This window comes from Eurosta solidaginis, chromosome X (genome assembly GCF_040869045.1).
Source record: "Eurosta solidaginis isolate ZX-2024a chromosome X, ASM4086904v1, whole genome shotgun sequence".
NCBI classification, from domain to species: Eukaryota; Metazoa; Arthropoda; class Insecta; order Diptera; family Tephritidae; genus Eurosta; species Eurosta solidaginis.
The window spans coordinates 196,522,955-196,550,864 of NC_090324.1; the positions used below are offsets into that span (position 1 = coordinate 196,522,955).

Consider the following 27,910-nt stretch of genomic DNA (forward strand, 5'->3'; position numbering starts at 1 on the left):
GCAAAAAAAAAAAAACAAAAATCCAAAAAACAATTTTTTAGTACTAGCATTTTGAAACAGCCACGAAGGCACAAAAAATATTAAAAAAAAGACAAACACAAATTTAAATGTCGAACAAAACAAAAAGATACAAATTTAAATGTAGAACTTAGCATGTAATTAATGCAAAATGCAAACACCAAAAAAATTTTTTTCTATATGTACTTATATATATATATATGTCAAAGCAAAAAAAATACTAATGTAATTTTAACATTCTCTAATTTGACAAAAAATGTAAAATTGATCCGAATGAACGAATTTCAAAAAGGAAGGTACACCCAAATATAGCATCTTCGTTCATCCGAACCAATTAATGCAAAAGAAGAATATGGCAAACATGATCAACTTGCCAAATGCTTCTTTTCAAAGGAAGGGTGATATAAGGAAAATAATCATAAGTTATAATGTAGTTTATGTGCGTGGAGCTTTAGCTGTATTTGACAGGCGCGGGCAGTTGGCAACGCGCATGTCAAATACAGCTGCGGCCCACGTCACGCAATAAAAAAAATCAGATACAGAAATATATATAAATTTTGACAAGTTTGAACGACGAACGTGCTTTGTATTTCTTTAATAAAATAAAAGTAATTTGTTAAAATTTAAATAAAGTTTTTAAATGGGTGTTTGGCGGATACGACCGCCCCGCAGTTCACTTTAACAACATAAAATGGCCACAATGTGGAGGAGGTGCCCTCCAAGGAATTAGCCAAGAAAACGTTAACGCCACATGGCGTAGCAGCGAAGGCGATTACCAGCAAATTTGGCAGGTTACCGAAAGCGGACAACCGAAGTTGTCCAATAATAGTCTGTTAAGGTTGAAAATTCTTAATCTAATAATGAAAATCTTATTTTAGACCACTTAAATATAAATTGTTTCGGTCTGTTTTTAAGAACCAAATTCTTTAAAAGATATTGATCGTTCTTGTTATAAGATTGAGAGATTCTTCCTTCATGAACGTGTATCCTTGATATTAACCTGTATCGTTCTATCTTCAAGAACGTGTATTCTTGATACTAATCTGCTTTGTTCTTACATTTCACTTTCGAAATTCGAATTTCGAAATATAGCTTACCCCCTAGTAATGGAATGAAAACAATGCCAGAGGTTAAACTTCACTGTCATTTTATTCAGGTACTAGGAGCCCGTGTGCGACGTTGCTCACAAAACGGATGTTTATTGCAAACCTTTTCTTCTTGGAGGGACACGTTTAAGCGTAATTTAAAAGTTGAGTGGGCTGTTCGACCATCAGATAAAATAGTCGCTGCAATTACCGATGATGCTACATCTAGCACCACGTGACCTTTACATCTGGTATATGCGAGAAGAAGATTAAGTAAAAAGGTGTTTACCACAACCACCAGGAGCATCTAAGAAAAATGCTTCACCTCTTTTGTTTTCAATGCTGTCAACGACTTTATCATATGTTAGCTGCTGATGCCAAACCATTTTCGATATATTAGCTTGAAGGTAGTAATTTAAATAATTTAAGTCACATGGGCGCCTCGGAATTGTCCCAAAAGAGCATTCCGGTCATTGAATATCACGATTTGGGGAAGGCAACACAAAACTGGATAAATCTTTTTCGCAAAGGCCTATTAATTTGTCCTCGATGTCAATCAAACGTTAAAAGAAATGTTAACTACTTATAAAATCCTTATCATAATAGTCGTAAAATTTTTTCAAACCTTGATTTATTTATTACTTTACCATTCACAGTCCTCAAGCTTATATAAGAGGTAGGACCTTGAATATTGTGAAGCAATAAACGTTTATAAAAACATTCCGTTTGATTGGGGCGTACATTGTAAACTCTACCAAGCGCCGAATCCTTTTTAATCCCTGGGTTACCTTCAATATATATTCCGCGCATCTTTCTGGAAATTTTATTTTTACTCCACGTATAATAAGACGGCACTGCATGATAAAGAAATATTTTCGCAAAAGAATAGGTAGCCTATAGTTCAAAAAATGCCATCACCGTAGGTTTACGGGGGTTTTTCAAAACTCGGTGTATGTCATAAGCGTCCTTGTTAGGAATCCATTAGACTCCTCCAGTCCTTCCACATTGGCATTCTCTTTGGATTGTCCCAGTTTTGTTTCTACCTATTTCTGGAATTTAGTCCAGTTCGTTGACCTACGGTTTCTAAAGGTTCCTCCCTTTTCTACCCTCTTTAGAGGGGTGCTGAAGCTGATATACGTATAGTCGGAGAAGGATGGTCTATCAAGAACCATCCAAACAAAACTTGATATATCACGCTCGAAGCTCAATTTAATATCCAGAACATTGCTGGATGTTGGACCACTGTATGTAGGGACTTTTCCCCTATTGGCTATCTGCAAATCGGTTTGAAGGATGTACAAATTAGAGATTCGCCTCTCTCGTTGTATCTGCTCCTCCCCACGCATTGTGGTGCGCATTTCCATCCGCGCCTATGACCAACCGCCCTTTGCGCCCCTCGTCCTGTACTAGCCTCTTGCACTCCATCGGTGGAACCTCAGCAGCATGGGCCATGTAGCAGGTTGCCAAGATAAATGCCTACTTATTTTTTGCTCAACGGCCACCACTACGAGGTCCTCAGTAGTTTAGTTAGGCAGCATATATGAATGCAGCTGTTTCCTTACCATTACTACTTCTCGACCCGTCCTTCTGTTTGCGCATAGTAAACGCCAAATCCGCGCGCGCTAAGTCCAGAAACCTTTCCTCTCGATGAGAGCCACGGCTCCTATATCAGCGATACGTCAAGCGAACCCTCCTCAAGGGTTAGGAGGAGTTCCCTCGACGCCAATTTACTGTGTTGGAGGTTTATCTGTAGGACTCGCAGCACCATTGGGCTGCTTATCTCCTTCCAGCACCTTCGTCGTGACGTCGTCGTCCTCCCCTTGTCCTTTTGGTGTAGAGTATTCAGGTCCCTCTTCAGCCTCTCGTAACTGTTGTGCCGGGTATTCCTCTGTATGACTCGCAGCACCGTTTGGCTGTTGGTCCTCTTCTAACACCTTCGTGGTGACGTCGGCTACCTCCACCTGTCTTTTTTCTCTTAGGCTTTTGAGGTCCTTTTCGACTTCGCCCACTTCTAGCGTATTAGGATTTTTATCTTCGCAACTTCTCTTCCTGAGTCGCATGGAAATATATCCTCCGCCTGCTTGTTTATTTGGAAGATGTAGAACTTACCTTCCTACGTAGGCCCAGATACAGTAAGTACCTTACAGTCCTTTGTCGGTATGCTCGGATTCTGCTTCTGCAGAAATCGCAGTGTATCCTCCGACGCATGGTATCCATACTTTAACTTTTGGTACCGTGAGGATTTGCGCGTTATCCACCACCTCAAACCGCGTCTTCGTACCTTGCCTTTGGAGGTTTGGAACCACTTCCTCCAGCCACCGCAAACTCGCGATGTTGTCGCACGCTATCATCTTCACACCATTATACCATCCCCCGAATCAAAGGTTGGAAGGGGCTTACTTGGTTGTTCCCGGATCATCTTAAGCATTAAGTTAATAAGCTCCCTTTCCACAGATCTCCACCTTTCTGCAGTCATCTCCCCGAAAGGACTGCAACGATCAACCCGCGCCACAGTCAGTGACCACTTTGCTACATCACTCATCTTCTCGGGAAAAGCCGGAGTCTTAGTTTTATCGCCCTGTGGCACCTCCGGTAAAGCCGGAGTCTTAGCTTTACTCCCTTTAGCACCTCCGAGAAAGCCGGAGTCTTAGCGTTATCTCCCTTTGGCTTATCTCCTACTTCCTACTCGCAGCTTTCCAGGTAGTGGCTACTTCGCTATTGAGCCCCATCTGTTTTACAGCTTTGATCCTACCTGTCTTATCTATGCGATTACCCTGCCTGGCGGCTCTGGGACTGGGTCCTTTCTGCCTCTTGAAAGCAGGCTTGTCGCCTTCCGCAGAACGTTACCTCTTCATTCTGCCATTCGACGCTTCTTCCTCCTCGTACCGGTTGCAGAACCGAGGGTTTCTTGCAGAAAACCTTTTGAACTGCCTTCGGCCTACTTCTACCGCCTCATGGGCCCATTCCAAGAACTCGATCTCCACTTATGTTGGGTCGACCACTCCTCCCAGGCGTTGGACAATTCTTAGTGCTGCACGGTACTGCGAGAAAGCTTTTTTACTTCCTCTGCTACGTAGCCTTCTCCACTCTTCTAGTCCGTTTTCATTTGTGTGCTTTGCCAACGCGAAGTTCATTGAATCAGCACTACTTTCGCTCCCCGAGTCCGACGCATCGCTTAATGCATACTTGTCGTCCTTGGCTTGCGACTCAGTCCTCCTCTTATCATCGTCCTTACGACCACCTGCCCGACAAGGCGGACTCATCGGTCCAGTATTATATACGGGGAAAAAACCGTCCGCCACAACAGCGCCCCTTACTTTAGTAAGGCCATCAATACGTTCCGAGGTGGCCCGGTATCCGGAAGGTTCTTTTCGAATACAGCCGAATTAATCCCCTGGCTGCAAATCGTCCAATAGGCACGGTCCGCATAACAGCCTGAATTAAGGGGTTGGCAGTTTTTGGTCACCTATATCCCGCCGCCCTCCTATGAGGCGAAACTGCGTATATGCCAGTCCTAGACAGCTCATAGTCGGGCGCTATGGAGTAGAGGTTTAGGCCGATCACTTTATCGGCGGGGCGGTGTAGGCTCTCTTATACACCGGCGGCGGTGGCGTGGGCAGCTCGCCGTCGTGCGCTGGTATTGTTACTTTAAAAAGCTTGAGTTTTCTATTTAAAAAAAAATATTTAGGAAAGCTTTTATTTGTATGTATTTAAGGAAATCAACATTTTGGCCATTTCGGAAAGACCCGGGATTTTTGCCTCAAAATCTCGCAGATCGTTCAAAAATTTTCAGAAGTAGCTCCTTGCGGAGGGATTGTCCCTCGTTCACTTACTTCAGAGAGGCTTCGAACCAAACACCGGTCTTTGGAATTGGTACTGCTTCGTCTGCTGAAAAGAAATAGAGATACATAAAATGGTCACACTTTTGTCGGTATATCTCGTGCAAAGCATAGTTTCACCTGGGATTAACTCCCAATAATCGTCGCGACCACAATTTCTTGAAATCATTTGTGGCTCCTTGGATGTCACGCACAAAGTTGACTTACGGTTGCTATTAATGGTCTATTAATATTTATGGCTCTTGTTGCACAGGGCGCATCCAGTTTTTTCGAGCTACAATTCTCGATAATTAAGAGCTACAATTCCCGATGTGCGAACAGTAGCAATCCCGACCACCAGTCGCTACCATGTCTCCTGACCCTCACACCATATGCCAGCACAGACGCTAAAGGACTGCGACTTCGAACTCATATATACCTTCGTCGACGTCACTTTCCTAGAAGCTCTAGGTGTAGCTCCGAAGACTTTCTAACGGATGTTTTTATCGCGCTATGCTGCCGAGCTACACCAGAGAAACACCTTGATACGTTAGGAAGTGACTATTCGGCCAAGGATGCCGCCCCCGAAATCATAAGCCACCTAAGTGGATGTCATTGCGTAACTCATGGGTGAATATCTTATAATCCTCAGCGCAACTACATAATTAAAATATTACAAGGACCCTGGATAAAATTTTTAAAATGTAGACACAAAGTTTGCAGACGTTTGTGTTCACAACATTAATTTTAATTTTATTTTAGAATGAAAGTCGACCGATTTTAATTTGAAACATGTTAACTGCTGGTTTCGGGCCTTATGATATAAGAGCTCATTATGGTTGACCGCGTACCTTCAGTTTTCACACTAGTACGATTGTCCACTACGTTGGGGTAGTGGCACAAACGGTGATTAGTTCGACGAGCTTGGGAAAGCTTTTGCTTCACCTCTTTCAGTGTTCTTGCGAAGGGCAAAGCCTCACCTGGTAAATTTATGTGCCTACGTATTCACATTTGTAAAAGGAGCCATAAGGTGTAGGTCATATTTAAACTTGGTTGATAGGCTATAATCAATGTGATTTACTCCAAGGGACTAGTTTTGGATAGGGCCGCCAACTTTAGGAAATGTCAAACCGGGAGACATGGGTGTTGAAAGATGAAATGTGAAAATCAAAATTAATATTTCAGACGCTATTGTACAGTTTCGCAAATAAATAACAGATGTTTGAATGTAAGCCCAAGTGATTTTTCAAAGCTTTATCATATATCCTCAACTTAAGTATGGGGTAAGAATAATTTCAAAGGAGTGTTTGTGCCCCTAGAACCTACTAAAGGATTTTGCATCACTGATATCGCTTATTCTTTCAGCCAATGGCTATATAATCGGAACCTTTTTTGGGTAATTTGCTTTTTTTAACAACTTGGTCATAGTTCAACGTACAACCAGGTCGGCAGTATTACTTCCGTTTTCAGGACATCGTGTACGCTATGTTGGGTAGCCATATTCGCCAGACTGCGTCTCAGCGCTATAGTTGCGGGGAAATCTCTTCACACACTTACCATCTACCATGCATGGTCCATGTATCATATTTTTGCATTTCGTACAGGAGTGCGTCATTGCGTTGGCTGGGTATTTCAGCACAAATAATGCTATCTATTTCGTGTGGCTGAATTGTCATCTGCAGCCAAAGCAATATATGACAATGCGGTAACCCACGTTTTTGCCATTCTACTGAGACCATGTGGCACCTAACTTCTCCAAATATGCATTTTTTGGTTAAAATAAGCATTAGCTTTCTCATTTTTAAATGAAAAACTCTAGCTACAATATCATGTCAATAATATCACTCAAAATTTTAGAAATAAGGTTTTTCAATTAGAAGAAAATTTTTCTAAGCGGGGTCGCCCCTCGGCAGTGTTTGGCAAGCGCTCCGGGTGTATTTCTGCCATGAAAAGCTCTCAGTGAAAACTCATCTGCCTCGCAGATGCCGTTCGGAGTCGGCGTAAAACATGTAGTAGGTCCCGTCCGGCCAATTTGTAGGGAAAATCAAGAGGAGAACGACGAAAATTTGAAGAGAAGCTCGGCCTTAGATCTCTTCGGAGGTTATCGCGCCTTACATTTATTTTTTTTATTTTATTTTTTAATATCACTTTTGTGAATCTAAAAGCTCTTGAGTTATTTGTGGCCATGCAGGATAACATGTGAATGTTATAAATAAATCAGGGCATCCATAATGACGTACATATGTCATCGCCTCTTGTGTTTTTCCGGCATATAACGCGCTGAGCCCGTAAATGACGATGGAAGTATAACTTTTTGGCCTATAGTAGAAACATTAATATTAGAATCTTCATTGATAGCATCACGTAAGTGTATATATTCTTCAGCACGTATTTGTTGCTGATTTCTGCGTATGAAATTCAATCTTTCGGAAATCATCTTTGCCATCATGTCCACGGAGTGTTGGTTCAATAAATTTTTAAAATAATGAAGGTGATTTAAACAGGTATCTCTGATCATGAACCGGTGAGCATAGAACTGCACGCAAGATATTTATTTTATTTGATCACAATTTGGAGTTGCCCTGTGTGACAGTGCAATACAATATCTCTAGGCACCTTGTCTTCGTCTATCAAGAGGACGGCTACTTCATTTATTAAAGGTACATTATATCGTCCTCTGTTATAATAACCGGTAATTTGTTCGCGTGTATAACTAACCGAAAATCATTAACAGACTCGGGCGTGGACATACGTTCTATATTGCACTTAAAGCTTGAAATTAATGAATTATACATGTGCAATAAATTTTGAAGCATTTCAATAAATTCCATTTTTAACGAAGGGTTCATGTGTGAGCGAATAAATGTTTCGTCAGCTTCAGAAATAAAATAAATTTGTAGTTATTTAGCAAGTACATCCGGTTCTGGCAATAATGATCCAATGAGGTGGTATACCTGGCCTTGAATTTTGTATGTCGGCATGAAAGTGCCTTTTCTTAATTCATGTGTACCAAAATGTGAAATAAGCTATTGTACTTTCTTGCATTATTTAGAAAATGCTTTGATAATGGATGATTACCAAGAATTAGGGACTTTACCGGATACGGTGGCTCCTGAAAATTAGAAATAATAACTTTACCTCCCGCACAACAAAGACCTGGCGCCTCGCTACTCCATTTTTTCGCACCGCAATGTTAGGTTAGGTTATTGAAGTAGGATAACCTATATTTGCACTGTAATCAAACGCGCATTGTAAAACAATTAAGCCCCCACTCGTTCTTCTACACGATATCAAGCAGCCGTTAACGTATTATGCGGTGTTTTCCGGGATAGTCTCCTTCGCACTTTCGGCATTTTTCAATTCGTAAAAACTAACATTCACTGATTTTAATTATTTTAAGTTATTTTTCAAATGCACACACATTCGCTACATAAAATTTCACAAAATTAAAAAAATATTTATACGTAAATATCAACTTTCAAGCAAACCGAAAATCGCAACGAATTGTCTAAAACTAAATTCATATTTTTTAAACAACAGCTGATAAAGTGACATTATAGTCAATGACATAACGATTAGACAGCCAAACAAAATTGCAATCCCCATCGCAAGTAAATAAATGCAGGTGTGCGATTTATCATCTCCTTTCCCTGCGCTTTTGATTCCTCTCCCCTCTGCTGCTTCCCCTAATTCCCATTCTCATTCTACTCCACCCTCACCTTTACCCTCATATTTGGATTAATATCCCCAAAAATAAGAAATATTTAAATAAAAACGGTTTTGTATAGATGTAACCGTCAATAACTTTTCTTTGATACCCATAATATATGTATATAAACCTTCTGAGGTTACCCTGGTCAACATTTTCGATATCTCCCAAACCAACCAAGGTAAAAAAATTAAAACTACCTTGCATTAATATCCTCGTCAATGCCTATCATTTGATAACTATATCGTAGGAACACATTATAGAGTTATCGTGGTCCACATTTTGGTCGGTATCTCGCAAACAAAGTTAGATATTGAAATGAAATCAACTCTACATTAAAACCCTCGTCGATACTTATCGTCTGATATACATATAGATATATATATATATATATATGTATATATAGATATAGATATAGATATAGATATATATATAGGTATAGATATAGATATAGATATAGAACAATTGTTAAGAAACCAAGAGAAAATGGAAATGTCAAACCAAAAAAATAATAATAATTTTTCAATTATAGAAAACTTAAAAAAAAACAGTAAAAAAAATTATAGTTCTGGCTTTGAGATCGAATGTGAACCTGAAATCCTCTATCAATAGGCCGATAAAATAAAAATAAATTTTAACAAATCAACAGCGCATGGAAATGTCAAAAAAGTATTGACAAAAATCCAACATTATCAGTTATTTACAACAGATGGCGCAACGCTGGTAAAATACTACACACCAACGCTGTGTAGCTAAATGGTTATCACAGTGTGCTCAACGTACTGATGATGATGGCTTAGCAACCTTTGAAAGTGATCTATCCGCAAAGCTATGGCAAAAATAAAAAATAATTTTTCAATTATAAAAAATAAAAAAAACAGTAATTATTATAAAAATGTTTGTTCTGGCCTTGAGCTCGGGTTCGAAACTACAACTATATTTCAGGGAACACTGATAATGTTGGTATTTTGTATGCTGGCAGTTACCTTTATGTTATTTTCATATGATCTATGGTTCATTAATAATTTTTTTTTTGTTTTTATGGGCCTATTGCTTAACGATTCATCGTTGGAAATCAATTTTTTTTATTTTTTCCATAATTGAACAATTATTTTTTAAATTCCTCTTGTTTGCTATAAATTATATGTGCCGCAAAGTAATCAAGTCACCATTGCTTCGCAGCAGTTATCGTCAAAGCTTTGATTTATTGTGGTTGTGGTCTGTAGCCGTCGTGTTCAATGTAATTAGGCAATACGGACGGGCGAAATATTATCAATTTGTTTACCACGTTACAAGGCGAATAAAATGTGTACTCTACATATACGAGAAAATTTACAGTATTTCTTGCTTGCACTAACATATTATTGCTAATAGAGAATTTTTAAAATAAAAAAGCTTTACCTTCACATATAAACTGAGGTTTATGCCCTGAGACGGTATATAGTTATGTGTTAATTTGTTTTATTAAACTAAACCAATTACTTCTCGTTTGGCAGCTGACAACGGTATTCTAAAATATCGACCTGGAAATGTGTACGAATACAGCTTTGATTCAAGTTTGGCCGTTGCATTTAGCAAAGGTATATCATCAGATCCTGATGATATGAGCATCAAAATTCAGGGCAGTGCAAAAGTCTTTGCGGAAAATAATTGTGGATACACATTACAATTAAATGCAGTTAAAGTCTCAACTACCAAAGAAGGCATCGAAAAAAAGTTAGTACAAAATATTCAAAAACCAGTATATTTCAATTTGGTGAATGGCAAAGTGGAGTCGCAATTGTGTGGCGAATCTAGTGACAGCCAATACTCTTTGAATATCAAGCGAGCTTTGATTTCCTTATTTCAAAGTAGCCCCGGAGACGGTACCGAGACTGATGTTTTTGGACAGTGTGCCACGCACACTTCTATTTCGAGCACTGACGGAGCTCAGATTGTAACAAAAGTTCGTGATTTAAATAAATGCGCATACAGAGAAAACTCAAGAAGCAGTTTGATTCATGGTATTGTTAAGCACGGAGCTGGTATTAAATCATCTAATCTCTTTAAAGCTAGTTATATTAAGAAATCAAAAATATCGAATGCCGTCGTCGAGCTGGTTCATTTGGTTGAAGAATATGAATTCGATGTGACCGAAAAGAGTTTAGATAGTGTAAGAGGAAAAATTGTAACAAATCTGAAGGTGAAGAATACAGATGGCGTTCCCGCCACGTCCCCTTCGACCGGTACTCAAGTTACCTCTATAATATTTCATAACCCAGAACCATATAGAACTAAAAATTTAAATGCGCTTAAGACATCATTAGCTAAACTAGTTACTTTATTGGACGGCTATGTGAAGAAGGACAGTGCTAAAGCATTTATTGAGTTTATTCGGTTAATGCGCAGTGCAGATACTGATACTCTACTTGAATTGGCGTCTGTGTCACATGATAGCCCTGCATTGTCTCGTAAGGTTTATATGGATGCATTATTTCGCACCGGAACTTCAGATTCGGTCAAAGCCATATTGAAGCAGATAAGCAAGATGGATGAAAAAGAAAAACTTATGGCCATTATTTCTATAAACCACGTACAAACTGTGGATAAAGACACTTTGAATCAGGCAGCGCTCTTGTTAGTTCCTAACGCTCCTAAGCAAATTTACTTGTCTATTGGCTTACTTGCTGGAAAATATTGTAGTTTAAATGGTTGTGAATCGGGTGATTTGGATATAATATCGAAAAAGTTTGTTGATAACTTGAAACATTGCAAAGCCAGTACAAGGCGGGATGAGGATAGGATAGTTACTGTTTTGAAAGGTATCGCTAATATGGGTACCTTAAATAGCCGCTCAGCTGCTGTCTTAGCTGAATGTGCTTCATCGGGCCGAGCGGTTCGTATACGGGTTGCGGCTTTACAGGCTTTCGGCTCAGCTAGATGTGAATCTGTAGTGATTGAAAAAGCTCTATCTTTACTTCGCGATCGCAATGACGACTCGGAGATAAGAATTGAAGCCTATCTCGCCGCTATTAACTGCCCTACAGCTGATTTAGCTATGGAAATTGAGAACATTGTTAATTCGGAACCTATCTATCAGGTTGGTGGATTTATTGCTTCCAGTTTGAAAACAATCCGTGATTCAACAGATGACAACCGTCAGTATCAGCGCTACCACTTGGGTAATATACGTATCACAAAGCATTTCCCAAAGAACCCCAAGCGCTATAGCTACAATAATGAGGTATCGTTTAAGCTGGATGCAGTTGGTTTTAGTGGTAGCTCTGATTACAACCTCATATATTCACAACATGGCTTCCTACCTCGTTCGGCAAAGCTTAACGTTACCGCTGAGCTATTTGGCACGCAATTCAATTTTCTTGAGGCAACAGCTAGACAAGAGAATTTAGAAAATGTTATGGAATACTACTTTGGACCCAAAGGATTGTTTAACAAAGATTTTGATGCCGTAATTAAAATGATAGATATTGGAGGAGTTTCTGGCAACGATCCCCGCATCCGACGGTCTATTTCTGATGACACAGCGAAATTTTCTAAAAAGTACAAAGCGTATGGAAGCAGGAGTACGCGTGATGTTAGTTTCGACTTTTCGTTAAAGTTCTTTGGTTCCGAAATGTGTTTTCTCAGCTTAGGTGATCAGATACCTAGTTCACTGGATGAGATTTTTAAATATTTTTCATCCTCATTTGATAATTTAAAAAAACAGCTATCATCGTTTCACAAAGAATTTATTTTACACAATCTTTTCCTTGATTTAAATGTTATTTATCCAACCGGCCTCGGATTTCCTTTTGAGTTAAACACACAAGGTTTTGCAGCCAATAAAGTAGATATCGGTATTCACGCAGATATTGACACTATTATAGAAGAAAATTGGTTGGCTCCAAAATATCAACTGAAATTGGTACCCAGTGTTGAAATCGCTCTAAAATTTCAAATTGGTTTTAATGCGTATGTGTTAGCTGCGGGACTGCAGTTGGATACGAATCTGCATTCAGCAACAGGTGCTGATGTCAAATTTAATTTTATGAATGAAGGAACTGGCTTCAACCTTCATATAGAATCACCTCGCAATAAATTAGAATTGATCAATGCGGAAGTAATTCCTGGCTTCTATATGACTGAGCTTGATAAGCCTATAAAGCATGCATTAAAAACAGAAGCGGAAACAAAACCGAATGCTGGTAATTATAGTATGTGCCTCAACCAACTCGAGAGCATTGGACTTAGTTTATGCATTGATACGGTCGGTATTCCAATAGGAAAAGAATATGGCTTTAATGCAGCTGGCACTTACCGCCAAGTCCATCCAGTTAGCATCAAATTATATACAGACGTCGAAAAAATATATGTTATCCGAGCCTCGTATACATCACAACAAAAAAGTGGTCCTCAGGAATGGAAGATAGAGTTGAATACACCTGGATCGAGAGGTGGTAGAACTACTACTGTCAAGTTTGAACTTGGCTCGGGCCCACACAGCTACGGAAGGTTGGATCTTAATTCTCCAGTCTATAAACTTGCCATTGAAACCGGCTTGAATAATGATGACCAAGAATTGGTTTTATATGCTCTTTATGAAGACAATAACAACGTTAAACGCAAAAGAATTGGGTTTCTACGTAGCGGTAATGAATTTCGTCCTCTTGTTGCAACACAGGAGGAAGCAGGAGTTTCAAATGAAATTTATGGCTATAGTATGGATGGCAAGATTGTTTCACAAAAAAAAGGCGATGGGAATTCTGAATATACTTTCGAAAATTTTCGAATTACGCATGAAGGGAAAGAGCGGGTTATTGTAAATGGCTTAATGGGAGTGGGACAGGGCTGGTTTAAAAATGAGTTGCACATTGGTGTTGACAATAACGCATATTTGGTGAAAGGTAATCTTAAGGTGGATAATGGAATTTATGATGTTGGATTATTCGTAAACGACGAAAGCTCCCCGGATTATATCTATGGGGGTTCCGCTCATGTTCAAATCACCGATCAAGCGTTCGGTGTGCATTTTATTGGCTCAGCGGCTGTCTGGAATATTGATATAAATAGTAAGCTTCAATACACTCTTTCTGAAAGTACTACGGAGATAGCTTCCAGCAGCTTTAAGCATGATATAACTTTAAGAAAAAGGAAACATATTATTAGTCTCCTAAAATTATATGGAATAACTTCTGGTACTAAAAAATTCGAGTTCAATGGCGATATGGTGAGTGGTAAGAGTGTTGCAGCCTTATCGGTCAAATACAATAGCATTAGAGACACACAAGGCGTTTATTTTGCTGAGTTACACGGGAAATATAATAAACATCTCGTGGATGTTATTTCCAAGAGCGATTTCAATGGAAATTGTTTCCTTATTGATAATACAATGACAACAAGTTGGGGTACATTGATCACCGTTAGAGGAGAAATTGGAAGACTTTACACAGCACAAGACATTTATATCGATGTATATGGTATTATACAATTAAGCAAGAAAAATGCAAAGTTACAATGGACTGTTAAGATGATTGGTGAACAGGAAAAAATCGTCAGTGAAATTAAAATGTTACGCGATAACGTCGATTTTTTAAAATATAACGGTGAGCTTCAATACTTGCAGGATAAACTTAGTGCAGGAAAAATTGTTATATCCATTAAAAATTTTGTTACGGCGAAAGGTGACTTTAGAGTAGCGAAAAATGGTAAAGGTGATGCTAATTTCGATATAGAATCACAAATATCTGAACTTAAGCATAAACTGGATGTAAATTTAAAGTTCGAGATGCAAGCACCTAAGTATGCAATAGAAGCAACAATAAAGTTGGATGGTGTTAAGCAACTGCTCATTAACACTGATAGTTATATGGACGAAGTAAAAATATCAACCAAAAGTTTTGCTGAGGTTTTAAACCAAAAAATTGCTTTAGACGCACAGATTACAAATAATAACGACTTACGAACAGGTAGAGATCTACAGGGAAGTTTCGTTCTCATTTGCCCTTCAGGATATGCTATCGATGGGAAAATTAAGCAAAAAATCACAAGTAATGCCAAAACTGGCAATCTGCATAGTAATATGGAGATTAAGTTAGGTGAAACGCTGGATAGTAAGAAACGAACTCTCATTTACACTGCGAATACAGAAAAAATGATCCTTAAAACAAAGGAAATTTCACATAATGTAAATCTTTTATTCACTAACTTTGACCTTAAGAAGCTGGCACTAGCCGCTTTCGTCAAACACTTGCCAAAAGGTCAAAGTAAATTAATCGAAATTCAAACAAGTATACGTGACGATTTTTTCAACATATCGTCTGACACTAAGTTTGTAATCGATCAAGTAGATAACCAACATACCTCACTTCTAATTGAACTTAAATCTGGAAGTGCTTACAACTGCAAAGTTACTGGCCGATATAGTTTCGGCAGTCACGATGTCTCGTCTAAGTTTGAGATACAAGGTAATGCAAACTTTACAAGTAACATAACGGTATTTCACATCAACGCCAATGGCATGTTGTTAAAACCAAGCAGTGAGAATGGTACCTATATTCTTAAACTGGATATCGAAAAACACGATGATGACGGTCAGTTTACCTATTGGAACACGATGTTCAATGGCACAAAACGACAGGGAGCCTGCGCTCTAGATTGGAAAACCAAGGATGGCGGGCCATTAAAACTCGAGGCTTCGTACAAACATGATGGTTACAACATTATTCATGGTTCGTCCAGCACAAAACAGCGCTATTGGATAAACTTAAACTATGGAAACCAATTTCTTAATACTGTCGCTGATTTAAGCTACATTGGCTTAGATGAAATCGATGTCCACTATACATTGAAGAGCAATTTTAGATCAGTCAAAAATCTGGATATGGGCGTACATTTAAAGAAGTTAGAACCTAAGACTTTTGAGATTAAATGGCAGGCCAAAAGGGATGATATGGTATATTCTTCAGATTCGAGAATTTATCAATCGGAATTTAAAAGAGGTGTTGAGTTGCACATCGTTACACCAACAAATCCAATAGCCATTGTGGGTATTTTTGAAACTTCTGGAGAAAACAAATCAAATATTTTGATCGAAATAGAAAACCTACTGAGTTTAGACTTTTTGTATCACGCAGAGTTTTTATATAGAGCCGTAGAAGATTTTTATATAAAATCTAAGTGGAACTCTGAAAAACTAAAACTACAAAATTACGATTTGGATGTACATTCGCAGGGCAAGTCCATAGTTTTTAATATGAAGCACGCACAAGGTGTGATTTTAGCTGGTAGCGCTACATACTCACAAAAAATGGAGAATTCAAAAAGAGTTATAGAAGGTAACGGCCAAGTGCAATATAAAGGAAAACCTCAGATGGTCAACTTTCGGCTTATACATCAAATTTATGATCTTAATGTTGATAAAGAAATTGGGTTTTCCTATATATTAGATAGTACATTTGGTCCTAAGAAAAGTGTTTCAAGTTTAAAAATTACAAACAAAGATTTCGATGCTAAATTTTCGATATGTGAGGAAAAAAAACAGTGCACTAATGTTCAAGTGGAGTCAATTGTGTATCCGAATATCCGAGATGAAGTAGAATCACCACATCATTCCTTTCTTATTGTGGTCGACTTGCGTGAACTTGGCTATCCTTATGAATTTGAATTTCAGTCTAAAACCATACGTAAAGGATGGCAACTACAATACAGCCTAGATTCACAAATTATATCAAGCAATAATTTCAAATATAAATTAGTCATTACCATCCTGCCAAAAATTTCAAATATTGAGATTATAATGCCTAAAAGGGATGTTGTGCTTGAAATAAAACACCAGTATCCAGGTCAAGGTAAATTATTTGGCCACTATGAAAACTCAATCCTTTTCTTTTTCGACAAAGCCAACAATCCAAATAAAGTAATGTGCTTCAAAGCAGTTGCCGATGTTAATAATAATGAGTTCAATGCTTTAATAGTTAACAGTGAGATTAAATTTGAACATCCATCTCTTCGCCCTTTGACCGCCTCTGGAAAATTGGAGGTCAATCATTATGAAAAAATTATTAATAGCGAAATCATTTTTGACATATTTTGCCTGCCAGACCAGAAAATTGTTGGTACATTCCGGTCGCAAAGTATAAGTCAAGAGAATGGTTTCAACGTTACCACCTTTCAGTCCCTGAAATCTACTGGTATGGGTTTTAATTACCAATTCAGCGGACATGCTGCATTTAATATGAATCCTCAAACATTTAGTGCTGGCGCTATATTACAAAGTGGAGCATCTAATGTGGATGCTGTAGCCAATATCAACGCTACGAATGAAAATAGCGAGGCGTCAATTTATGTTGCCAATGAACCAATTTTGGTTCTGACGACAATGTTCAATCGAGAAAAGTACGCGGTCGAAGTTAATAGTAAATTGCAAGTCCTTGGCCAAGCTCCGATCGCTATTACAGCTAACCTTCATCCAATACAATCCAGGTTCACTGTGAAACAAATAGGTTTGGTGGATATGAGCGCTGGTATTGAAATAGGCAAAGAACTCAAACTCAATATTCAAGGCATAGATAAACTGATATTCAATGGCAGCATTGCGTTAGATGCAGACAATTTTTTGCAAGCAACGTACACAAATAACAGCGACGACATCAAATCGTTTTTGGTATGTTCAACTACTCTGTTATGTTCTTTACAATTACGTATGTATATGTTTGGGTTGTTATATTTTCGATGCCATTAGAGATGTGATAAATCTTTTTCTCCTTAGTTCATAATCGAATTTTCTTGAAGAATGGTTTTTGCATTGATATAGACATTTCTGATGCTTAAATCTGTCGATTGAAATAATTCAAAGACTGCATTTTAACAATAAAAACATGAAGGGTGTCGTTTTAAATTCAACCAATTTGCCTTGCAAAAGATGGGCAAGTCAAAAGGAAATTTGCATTAATTTCGATTAGCTGACATATTGTTGTATAAGTCGTTGTATCGAAATTAATCAAGAAGAAGCTGTTGGGATAGCAACATCTGCTACTGAGTTCGTCTTGGTATGTATGTATATAAGCAACTGAGTGATTAAATATGTAATTAACAAATGTCAAAAGTTGTTATTTTGTTTGTCACAACTACAAAATAAAACACGAAAAAACAGGACTCAGATTACATACGAATTACCAATAAATGAAATTCCCCTCAATGAGAGCAAATGTGGAGAAAAGTGTTTTGCTTGGATATAGTTTTGATCTCCAAATCCACCGAGGGTAATATTTTATAACCGCGAAAAATCGCCGCTAGGTGGCGCAAGGCTCGAGATATTCAACAACAAAAATTGTATTTGTGATCCGATTTGGTCCACATTTGGAACACATAATACATACGTGAATAGAAAGCGACCTATGATGTCCGATTTGGCTCATATTTGGAACAAATATTACATAAAGTCCGGTAGAAGTGACGTCAAAATATTTTGGAGTTCGAGGAGGGACAAGCATACGTGACGCAGAGTCGAATAAAGTCTTTGGAAGGATTAAGTATTGAGGACTTAGATTGTAACAAATTTTCAGGAAAGAGCCCTTGTAATAATGAGTCACTAAAAGAACTAAATAATAATAGGCAATTATATAAAGACTAAAAACTTGAAATTAAAATAATAAAAAAATGTTTAAGTTAAAAGGTTTTATTGAAAACAATGTTGTAACGAATTTACTTGCAATTCTCTTATTTGCCCTTTTTGCTAAGTTCGAATCACTAAACTGTTGAATAAATAACTCCAATATGTAATAATGCAAAATGGCCTTTATTAAAGTACTTCACAATAACATTCAACCTATGCAACGAATAGCTTGCTTAATAACCAAACTGATTGATAGCTCAAATGAAACTCTACTATTCAAAATAATACTGCTCTTGCTCGTTAGATAGAGTCTTAATCAAAATCTCAAATCAAACTGAATTCCAGCGCCTCTACAATTGCCGCCTTTTATACTCTTTGATTTCAACCTTCGCATCTTCTAGGCGCTTCCAGAATCTACTAGTCCAGCAGCTCTCAAACTTCTCAGCTGTAACTACAGTTGCACAATTTTATAGTATTTCTCATTGCATACTTATAGGAGTATCTCAGATATATGCATGTGTTTGTGCATTGACTCTCCGCTGCTCGTATACGTACATGGTACATATGTGTAGACGCAATTATTGTTTCGTTTATGTAGATACATAATGATTGATCTATGGATGTGAATTCACGTCACTGCTTAGCATCGGCTTAGAGATGGCAGCACTCCTTAGTTTTGCTAATATTTTTAACACTGCCCTCCACGTAAGTCTGATCGTCCCGATTAGACAAATCTTCCGATCTAAACGTTGCCAGCCTTTCCAAATGGATCACTTTCATTTTGGTTCGTGGTTTACCGATGGTTTGTATGCGGTACACTACATCGTTGATCCCTTTTACAACTTTGTATGGGCCTTCCCAATTAACCTGCAATTTTGGGGATTAACCTTTTTTACGTTGTGGGTTGTATAACAGCACCAAATCTCCTTCCTGAAAACCTTCTGAATTAATTGCTTTATCGTATCTGGCTTTCATCTTGTCACTCATAATCTTTGTTCGTTGCCTTATCAGATCATGTATTTCTCTTAGCTCTTCTTCCAAATCTCTAGTGGATTGCTTGACATTTCTCTCCGCATTGGCATCTATCCCAAATTTCAAATCAGCTGGCAGTCTAAGGTCATTGCCAAAAATTACTTTTGCAGGGGTTTGGCCCGTTGTCTCATGCACTGCTGATCGGTAAGCCATCAAGAATAATGGTATGCGGGTATCCCACTCTTTATGGTACTTGTCTACTACTTTCCTTAAGTGTTCCTCCAATGTTCTATTGAATCGTTCTACCATACCACCGGATTGAGGATGCAATACAGTTGTTCGTGTTTTTCGAATGCCCAATGATTTACACATTTCCTGGAACACAGCTGATTCGAAATTCCTGCCTTGGTCAGAATGTAACTCCATTGGTACACCATACCTTGCAACCCAATTGTTCACAAACACTTCTGCTGCCGTTTCCGCTTCTTGATTTGGGATTGGAAATACCTCTCGCCATTTGCTGAAATAATCCATAACTACCAGTACATATTTGTTTCCGCCGTTGCTAGTACGAAATGGACCGGCGACGTCCATAGCGATCCTTTCAAATGGCGCACCTGAGTTATATTGCTTCATCTGGCCATGACTTCGGGTTCTGGGCCCTTTCGCTCTGCTGCAAACCTCGCAGTTCGCAATCCACTCAGTGACCGACTGACGGCAACCAACCCAATAGAATCTCTGATTAATCTTCTCGAGCGTCTTCGTGATTCCAAGATGACCTCCGCTTGGACCATTATGCAGCTCGCTGAGCACGCCAGGAATCCTCTTTCTGGGAACAACTATCAGTTTCTTCTTGCATTTACCATCCTCACTCTCCCATACTCGATGAAGGCAACGCGATATCAATTCTAAACTGCTCCACTGTGCCCAATATGACTCCGCAATGGGACTCTCTGCTGACATCTCTTCTCTGTTTGGTCCTTCGTTTCGTTCGAGCCATTGCATAACACGTGACAGATCTGTATCTTCTAGCTGACACTTTCTTAGCTGTTCCTTGTCCCATTCATCTGTACATGTTATAGTCATTAGCCGGACATCTATAATGTCTTCTTTAGTCTCGGCTTTTGAACAGTGCTTGCATTCCAAGCTACATAGTCTTCGTGACATTGCATCGGCATTTCCATGGGTACTACCTTTTCAATGCTCAATGGAAAAGTCATAGCTTTATAGTCGCTCAATCCACCGTGCCAATTGTCCTTCTGGATTACGGAACTGCAGAAGCCATTTTAAAGCTGCGTGATCTGTCCTAATACGGAATCGCTGGCCGTAGAGGTATTTGTGAAAATGTTTAGTGCACTCTACCAATGCCAACAGCTCTCTCCGCGTAACGCAGTAGTTCCTCTCTGGTTTTCCAATCGAACGGCTGTAATATGCAACTACCTTCTCCTGTCCATCGACCAGTTGCGATAAAACGCCTCCTATAGCATATCCACACGCATCAGTGTCTGGAATAAATATTGCTCCTGGAATCGGATATGCTAACATTGGGGCAGTGCACAAATGCTCCTTCAATGTTTGGAAAGCCACTTCTTGCTCCTTCTTCCATTAAAAAGCTTTATTTTTTCTTGTAAGCTCATGGAGGCTATGGGCTACGCTGGAAAAATTTGGTACAAATCGGCGGTAATATGTGCACAGCCCAAGGAAACTTCTTAATTCATGTAGGTTCTGTGGTCTTGGCCACAGGCTGTAAACTCTATCTTTTCGTTCGCAGTGCAGATGCCCTCTTTCGTTACCTTGTGACCCAAATAATTTACTTCCTTTTTAAACAGCGCACACTTTTTGGGACTTAACTTCAGACCAGCGCCAGCTATTCTTTGGAAAACTTCCTCCAAGTTCTTAAGATGTTCATCAAAATTCTTGCCCAACACGATGATGTCGTCCAGATACACCAAGCATGTTTTCCAATGTAGTCCTTTCAGTACCTAGTCCATTAGTCTCTCAAAAGTAGCTGGTGCATTACAAAGCCCAAAAGGCATCACTGTAAATTGCCAAAGACCATCACCGACACTGAAGGCTGTTTTCTCTTTATCTTCCTCCTTCATCTCCACTTGCCAGTAGCCGCTTTTCAAGTCAGCGTGGAAAACCATTTCGTACCAGATAGCGAGTCCAGAGTGTCGTCAATTCTTGGCAATAGGTAGCTATCCTTTTTCGTTACGTCATTCAACTTCCGGTAGTCTACGCAAAACCTCATTTTTCCATTCTTCTTCTTTACAAGTACTACCATTGAGCTCCATGGACTAGCTGATGGTTCGATGACGCCGCTGTCGCTCATTTCTGGTATGATTTGACTCACAACTTCCCGCTTCGCCAGTGGAACAATACGTGGAGCTTGACGGATCGGCCTCGCATCTCCAGTGTCAAATTGATGTTTCACAACGTTGATGCGGCCTGGTTTGGAACCATCCTGGTCAAATATGTTCGCGTACTTTAGGAGCAATTGTTTTGCCTTACTCTGATAGGCTTCCTCTAGACCTTGCGTCCATGCCGTGATGTCGTTTGAAAGATCAGTATTACTAGATGAAACGTGTTCCTGGAGCTGTTCACAGTTAATAGCTACTTCGGCCTCTTGGCATCTTCCCAAAATAGTTCCTTTGGTCAAACTGAATGGTGACTTGAACTCATTGAGTACTCTTACCGGAATACGTCCATCTTGTTTTGTCATAGCCAGGGTTTTTCCTACAAGTATGTTCAGTGCTGATTTATTTGCTGCTTCGACAACCCACAATTTGTTTGTCCCACAATCTCCATCAACCTTTGCCCAGATTACTGCTTCTGATGTTGGTGGTATTTGCTGACTCTCTTCCACCAGCACTCGTTTACTGCTGTAGCCTCTCTCGTAGCCGAAATTAAGTGGCACATCCATGTTCTTATATCGCATCGTCTTGCTTTGCATGTCGATCTTGATGCCCTAGTCGATTAAGAAGTCCACTCCAATTATGATTTCATCAACAATCTCTGCCACTATAAAATTGTGTACTACCGTGACGTTCCCAATTGCGACTTCACATGATACTTCTCCTAGAAACGTGCTGTCTTCTCCAGCGGCTGTACGCAATCTTGCTCCATGCAATGTTCTTATCTTCTTGTTGACTAAATCCGCTGGAATGATGGAATGAGATGCACCCGTATCTACAGTCAGTAAACGTTCCTTTCCATCAACATGTCCTCCGACAGTAAGATTGTTTGACCTTCTTCCAATTTGTGAGATAGATATTATGGGGCATTCAATTGAGGGAGCCAGCTGCCGCCCCTTGCGGTTGACTCGCTTTAGTTTAACGATTGAGTGGACTTGGAGATTTGCTCATCTCCTTCAGCTCTGCGTTTACGGCCACCCACATTGTTGGAGCTATTGGGACCGCTGCAGCAATGTCGTGCAATATGACCTGGGTTGCCGCACTTGAAACATTTAATAACTACGGCATTTTTCTGTTGTGATCCTTTCAGTGCTTCCAGAATTGTGTCTGCCCAATCTGGTCTTTCCACTTCCACACGATGAGCTTTGTATGCTGGTTTACTCAATAGTGAGGCCGTTTCCTGAGTCAATGCATGTGATACCGTTTCAGCAAATGTCAACTTTAGGTTTGCGTATGTAGCTCGCTTCGTTTCCACGTCCCGTATGCCATTTATAAAACTCTGGATTTTTACCCTCTCGGTGTATTCCACGGGTGTGTCCGCATTTGCGAGATGAGCCAACCTTTCAACATCCGATGCAAACTCCTGCAAAGTCTCATTAGCTCTTTGGTGACGGTTGTGCAACTCAATTTGGAATATCTGTTTCCTATGCTCGCTTCCATAACGTCTCTCGGCCATCAATGCTTCATAGTTGTTCCGCTCGCCTTCGGGAATCGTCTGTAGGATTTCGGCTGCTGGCCCTTTCAATGCCACAAACAGAGCTGCAACTTTATCTTCAGCATTCCAGTTGTTCGCTGCCGACGTCTTCTCAAATTGGAGCTTAAATACCTGGAATGGAACAGAACCATCAAACGTTGGGGATTTTACCTTCAGAGTAGACGTTGAAATGATTGGACGGTTCAATTGTAACTCCTGAATCCGATCTTTCAAAGCATCAATCTCGGCCTCCACTTCATTTTGTCGTTGACTAACAGCCTCCAGCTGCTTGTGCTTCGAGCTGTAATGTTATGCGTGCCTCTTGTTCTTTTAATTGTTCTGCAATTTGTGACGCCATGTGTGTTTTCTGTTCTTCCAATTGTGTTTCCATATTGGATGTTATACGGTTTACCTGCGATTCCAGTTGGGATACCATATACGTCTTCTGTTCTTCCAGTTGTGATGAAATTTGTGTTTCCTGTGCTTCAATCTTCGATGTTATTTCTGACGACATTTCTTTTACTGTCGATGTTTGTGCAGATATTGCAGCCAAAATCATGTTCAAGTCTGTGCTCGTAACTGTCTGCGATGTTTCGTTTTTCTCTTCAATTTTTGTTGTTGTCTCGTCCTCATCAGGATAAAAGACATACTCGTCCACATCAATTCCTTCTGCTTCCATTGCCTCTCGTAGCCGTGCCTGAATTTCGAGTTTAACGACGCTTGTATTCAATCCACGGCTCTCCAACTCCTTCTTCAGTTGCTGTATCTTCAATTCACTGAACTTTGCCATGTCCTTGTTGTCCTCTGGAATTTATTTAACAATTCCTCTTCTGACACCAATTGTAACGAATTTACTTGCAATTCTCTTATTTGCCCTTTTTGCTAAGTTCGCATCACTAAACTGTTGAATAAATAACTCCAATATGTAATAATGCAAAATGGCCTTTATTAAAGTACTTCACAATAACACTCAAACTGTGCAACGAATAGTTTGCTTAATAACCAAACTGATCGATAGCTCAAATGAAACTCTACTATTCAAAATAATACTGCTCTTGCTCGCTAGATAGCGTCTTAACCGAAATCTCAAATCAAACTGAATTCCAGCGCCTCTACAATTGCCGCCTTTTATACTCTTTGATTTCAACCTTCGCATCTTCTAGGCGCTTCCAGAATCTACTAGTCCAGCAGCTCTCAAACTTCTCAGCTGTAACTACAATTGCACAATTTTATAGTTTTTCTCATTGCATACTTATAGGAGTATCTCAGATATATGCATGTGTTTGTGCATTGACTCTCCGCTGCTCGTATACGTACATGGTACATATGTGTAGACGCAATTATTGTTTCGTTTATGTAGATACATAATGATTGATCTATGGATGTGAATTCACGTCACTGCTTAGCATCGGCTTAGAGATGGCAGCACTCCTTAGTTTTGCTAATATTCGTAACAATATTTACATGAAGTAATAATAATAATAAAACCTGGAAAATAATTAGGTAGGTCCTAGGTACTGAGCAGCACACTCCTCATCAATCTAGGGCGTTGATCAGATAATTAAATAAAAGCGTTGTACGCGTAAAATTTCAATTGATAGTCATATATAAGACCAGCTGAACCTTAATAAAGTTATGCTACACCTCACATTTTTTGAAATTTCACGCGCCCAACGCTTTTATTTAATTGTCTGATCAACGCCCTAGATTGATGAGGAGTGTGATGACTAGTACCTAGGACCTACCTAATTATTTTCTAGCTTTTAGTATTATTGTTAAATCCGCCTCCATCACCATTACACAGGCGTGCAAAATGCTTATGCGCAGCCGTGCACGGCGAATGGAAATCTGCCAACAAACGCCATCGTCACCAACAAGATTCCATTCGCCAGTCTTGAATTAACAACTGGCAATCGCGGACGCGCTCCTATTACAAAGTTTGAATACGAATATCTTTATATACCAAATTTTACACATATCTCGAGCCTGCTAAAAGTGCGTGCAAACTAAGCGACGCGACACGTAGCGACAAAATATCCTTTGCATGTATTCTTATGGAACCATGTACACATAGCGACAGTCGGATGACACGACACGACAAAGTTGACCAATTAGGCAAAAATGACGCGAATATTTTGTGGAACGTGTCGCTGCGTGTCGCGTCACTTAGTGTGCACGCACTTTAACAAGTGAATTGTGAAAGTCTATACTCAATCTCATGAATCATTAAATAATAAATAAAAGGGTGAATTTAAACCGTTTTAAGAAAGCGAGGAAAGACCAGGTGCATTTTTCAATTATTATTACTTCATGTAGGTATTTTTTTCAATAAAACCGTTTAACTTAAATTTTTTCTTTTAATTATTTTATTATTTTTTTAACCTGCATTTACGTTCTATATTGGTTTGGTTGTGTGGATTCAACAGCTGCTCCACAAAATGACCTTAAGCTCATTCAAGATGTCATTGCATATTCTGATAAGAATGTATCCAATGCCTTGTTACATAAAATTAAAAATCATTCATAGTATTTGTCGGAAGAGGCAGATGGCCTTTCAGTTTTGATGATAAAATTTCTTCACATATTAAGCGAAAAATGGTGGAAGCAATTACTAGTGATAACCAGAAGGAAGATGCTGTTCCAAAGAGAGTTGTTGCAACAATGTCAGAAATAATGCTTTACGGCAGCAAGAATATAAATGATTTTATTTCGTCAAGAACTAAAACATTCTTTACCCGATTTGGAATTGAAGCAAGTTTTTTGGAATCAGATCCTTCAACATGGCAAGAAAGTGGAGACTATATAGCAGGTAAACGTATTTCTCACCATTTGTCCGTAGTCAATGACGCTGCAGAGACTTCAATAGATCGCTTACCAATAATGAAGAAGATAAACAATATTTACTGCAAGTTGTTGAGCGCTACAGGCAATTGTATCATCGGATCGGGTTAAAGAATTACACCATTACATTACGTTACTCCTAACCTCATGTTTTAAGACCAGAAAATGTAGGCCGTGGGCGCTGATGGATTGCCTGCGGAGGTATTAAAGTACGGTGGCGAGGAGTTTGTAAGGCGCATGCAGCAACTTCTTAGCAAAATATGGGCGGACGAGTGCATGCCCGACGGTTGGAATCTAAGTGTTCTTTGCCCATTCCACAAGAAGGGGGATACTGCAAAATGCACCAATATTGTGGAATCAGCCTTCTTAATATCGCATATAAGGTCCTTTTAAGTGTATTGTGCGAAAGATTGAAGCCCACCGTGAACCGGCTGATTGGACCTTATCAGTGCGGCTTCAGACCTGGTAAATCTACCATCGACCAGATTTTCACAATGCGCCAAATCTTGGAAAAAACCCGCGAAAAGAGAATCGACACACATCGCCTCTTCGTCGACTTTAAAGCCGCCTGCGACAGCACGAAAAGGAGCTGCCCATATGCCGCTATGTCTGAATTTGGTTTCCCCGAAAAACTTATACGGCTGTGCAAAATGACGTTGAGCAACACTATCAGCTCGGTCAGAATTGGGAAGGACCTATCCGAGCCGTTCGAAACTAAACGAGGTTTCAGACAGGATGACCCCCTATCGTGCGATTTCTTTAATTTGATGCTGGAGAAAATTATACTAGCTGCAGAACTTAACCGCACTGGAACAATATACTATAAAAGCGTGCAATTACTGGCATATGCTGATGACATTGATATCATCGGCCTAAACACCCGCGCTGTTAGTTCTGCTTACTCCAAACCGGAAAAACAAACGGTCAAGATGGGTTTGATGGTGAATGAGGACAAAACGAAGTACCTGCTGTCATCGAGCAAAGAGTCAGCGCAAACGCGCCTTGGCAACCACGCTACAGTTGGCAGACATAATTTCGAAATAGTAAAAGACTTCGTTTATTTGGGAACCAGCATCAACACTAGCAACAACATCAGCAATGAAATCCAGCGAAGAATCAATCTTGCCAATAAATGCTACTTTGGACTAGGTAGGCAATTGAAAAGTAAAGTCCTCTCTCGGCGAACGAAAATGATGCTCTACAAGTCACTTATCGTACCCGTCCTGCTATATGGGGCAGAAGCATGGACCATGACAACAGCAGATGAAGCGGCTTTGGGAGTGTTCGAGAGAAAAGTTCTTCGAAAGATTTATGGACCTCTACGCGTTGGCGATGGCGAGTACCGAAGAAGATTTAATGATGAGCTGTACGAGCTATACGCAAACATCAACATAGTCCAGCGAATTAAAACGCAGCGGCTGCGCTGGCTAGGCCATGTTATGCGAATGAATGATGATGCTCCGGCCAAGAAAGTGTTTCTATCGGAACCCGCCTATGGAAGCAGAGGTAGAGGGCGGCCCCCACTCCGTTGGAAGGACCAGGTGGAAAACGATTTAAACTCCTTCGGTGTGACCAATTGGCCCCGGTTTGCGGAGCGAGGGAGCGACTGGCGCGCCTTGTTGGATGGCCATAACCGTTTAGACGGTTAAGCGCCAATTAAGTAAGTAAGTAAGTAATATATACGTGAATAGAAAGCGACCTATGATGTCCGAATTGGCTCATATTTGGAACAAATATCACATACAGTCCGGTAGAAGTGACATCAAAATATTTTGGAGTTCGAGAAGGGACAAGCACACGTGGCGCAGAGTCGAATAAAGTCTTTGGAAGGATTATGTATTGTTGACTTAGATTGTAACAAATTGTCAAGAAAGAGTCCTTATAATAACGAGTCACTAAATGAACTAAATAGAATGAGAAATAACAGGCAATTAAATAAAGACTAAAAACTGGAAAATAAAATAATTTAAAAAAATGTTTAAGTTAA

At 39.5% G+C, this 27,910-nt stretch overlaps 1 protein-coding gene across 2 annotated transcripts in view; it reads left to right on the top strand.

Annotated features, from left to right (window-relative positions):
- Positions 1–27,910, top strand: part of LOC137234544 (apolipophorins-like) — an 867,416-nt gene that overhangs the window by 380,896 nt on the left and 458,610 nt on the right. For both annotated transcript variants that reach the window (XM_067758005.1, XM_067758006.1), the window contains exon 3: positions 10,127–17,271. In XM_067758005.1, coding sequence (XP_067614106.1) covers positions 10,127–17,271 — 7,145 coding nt within the window. The remainder of the gene's footprint in view (positions 1–10,126; positions 17,272–27,910) is intronic.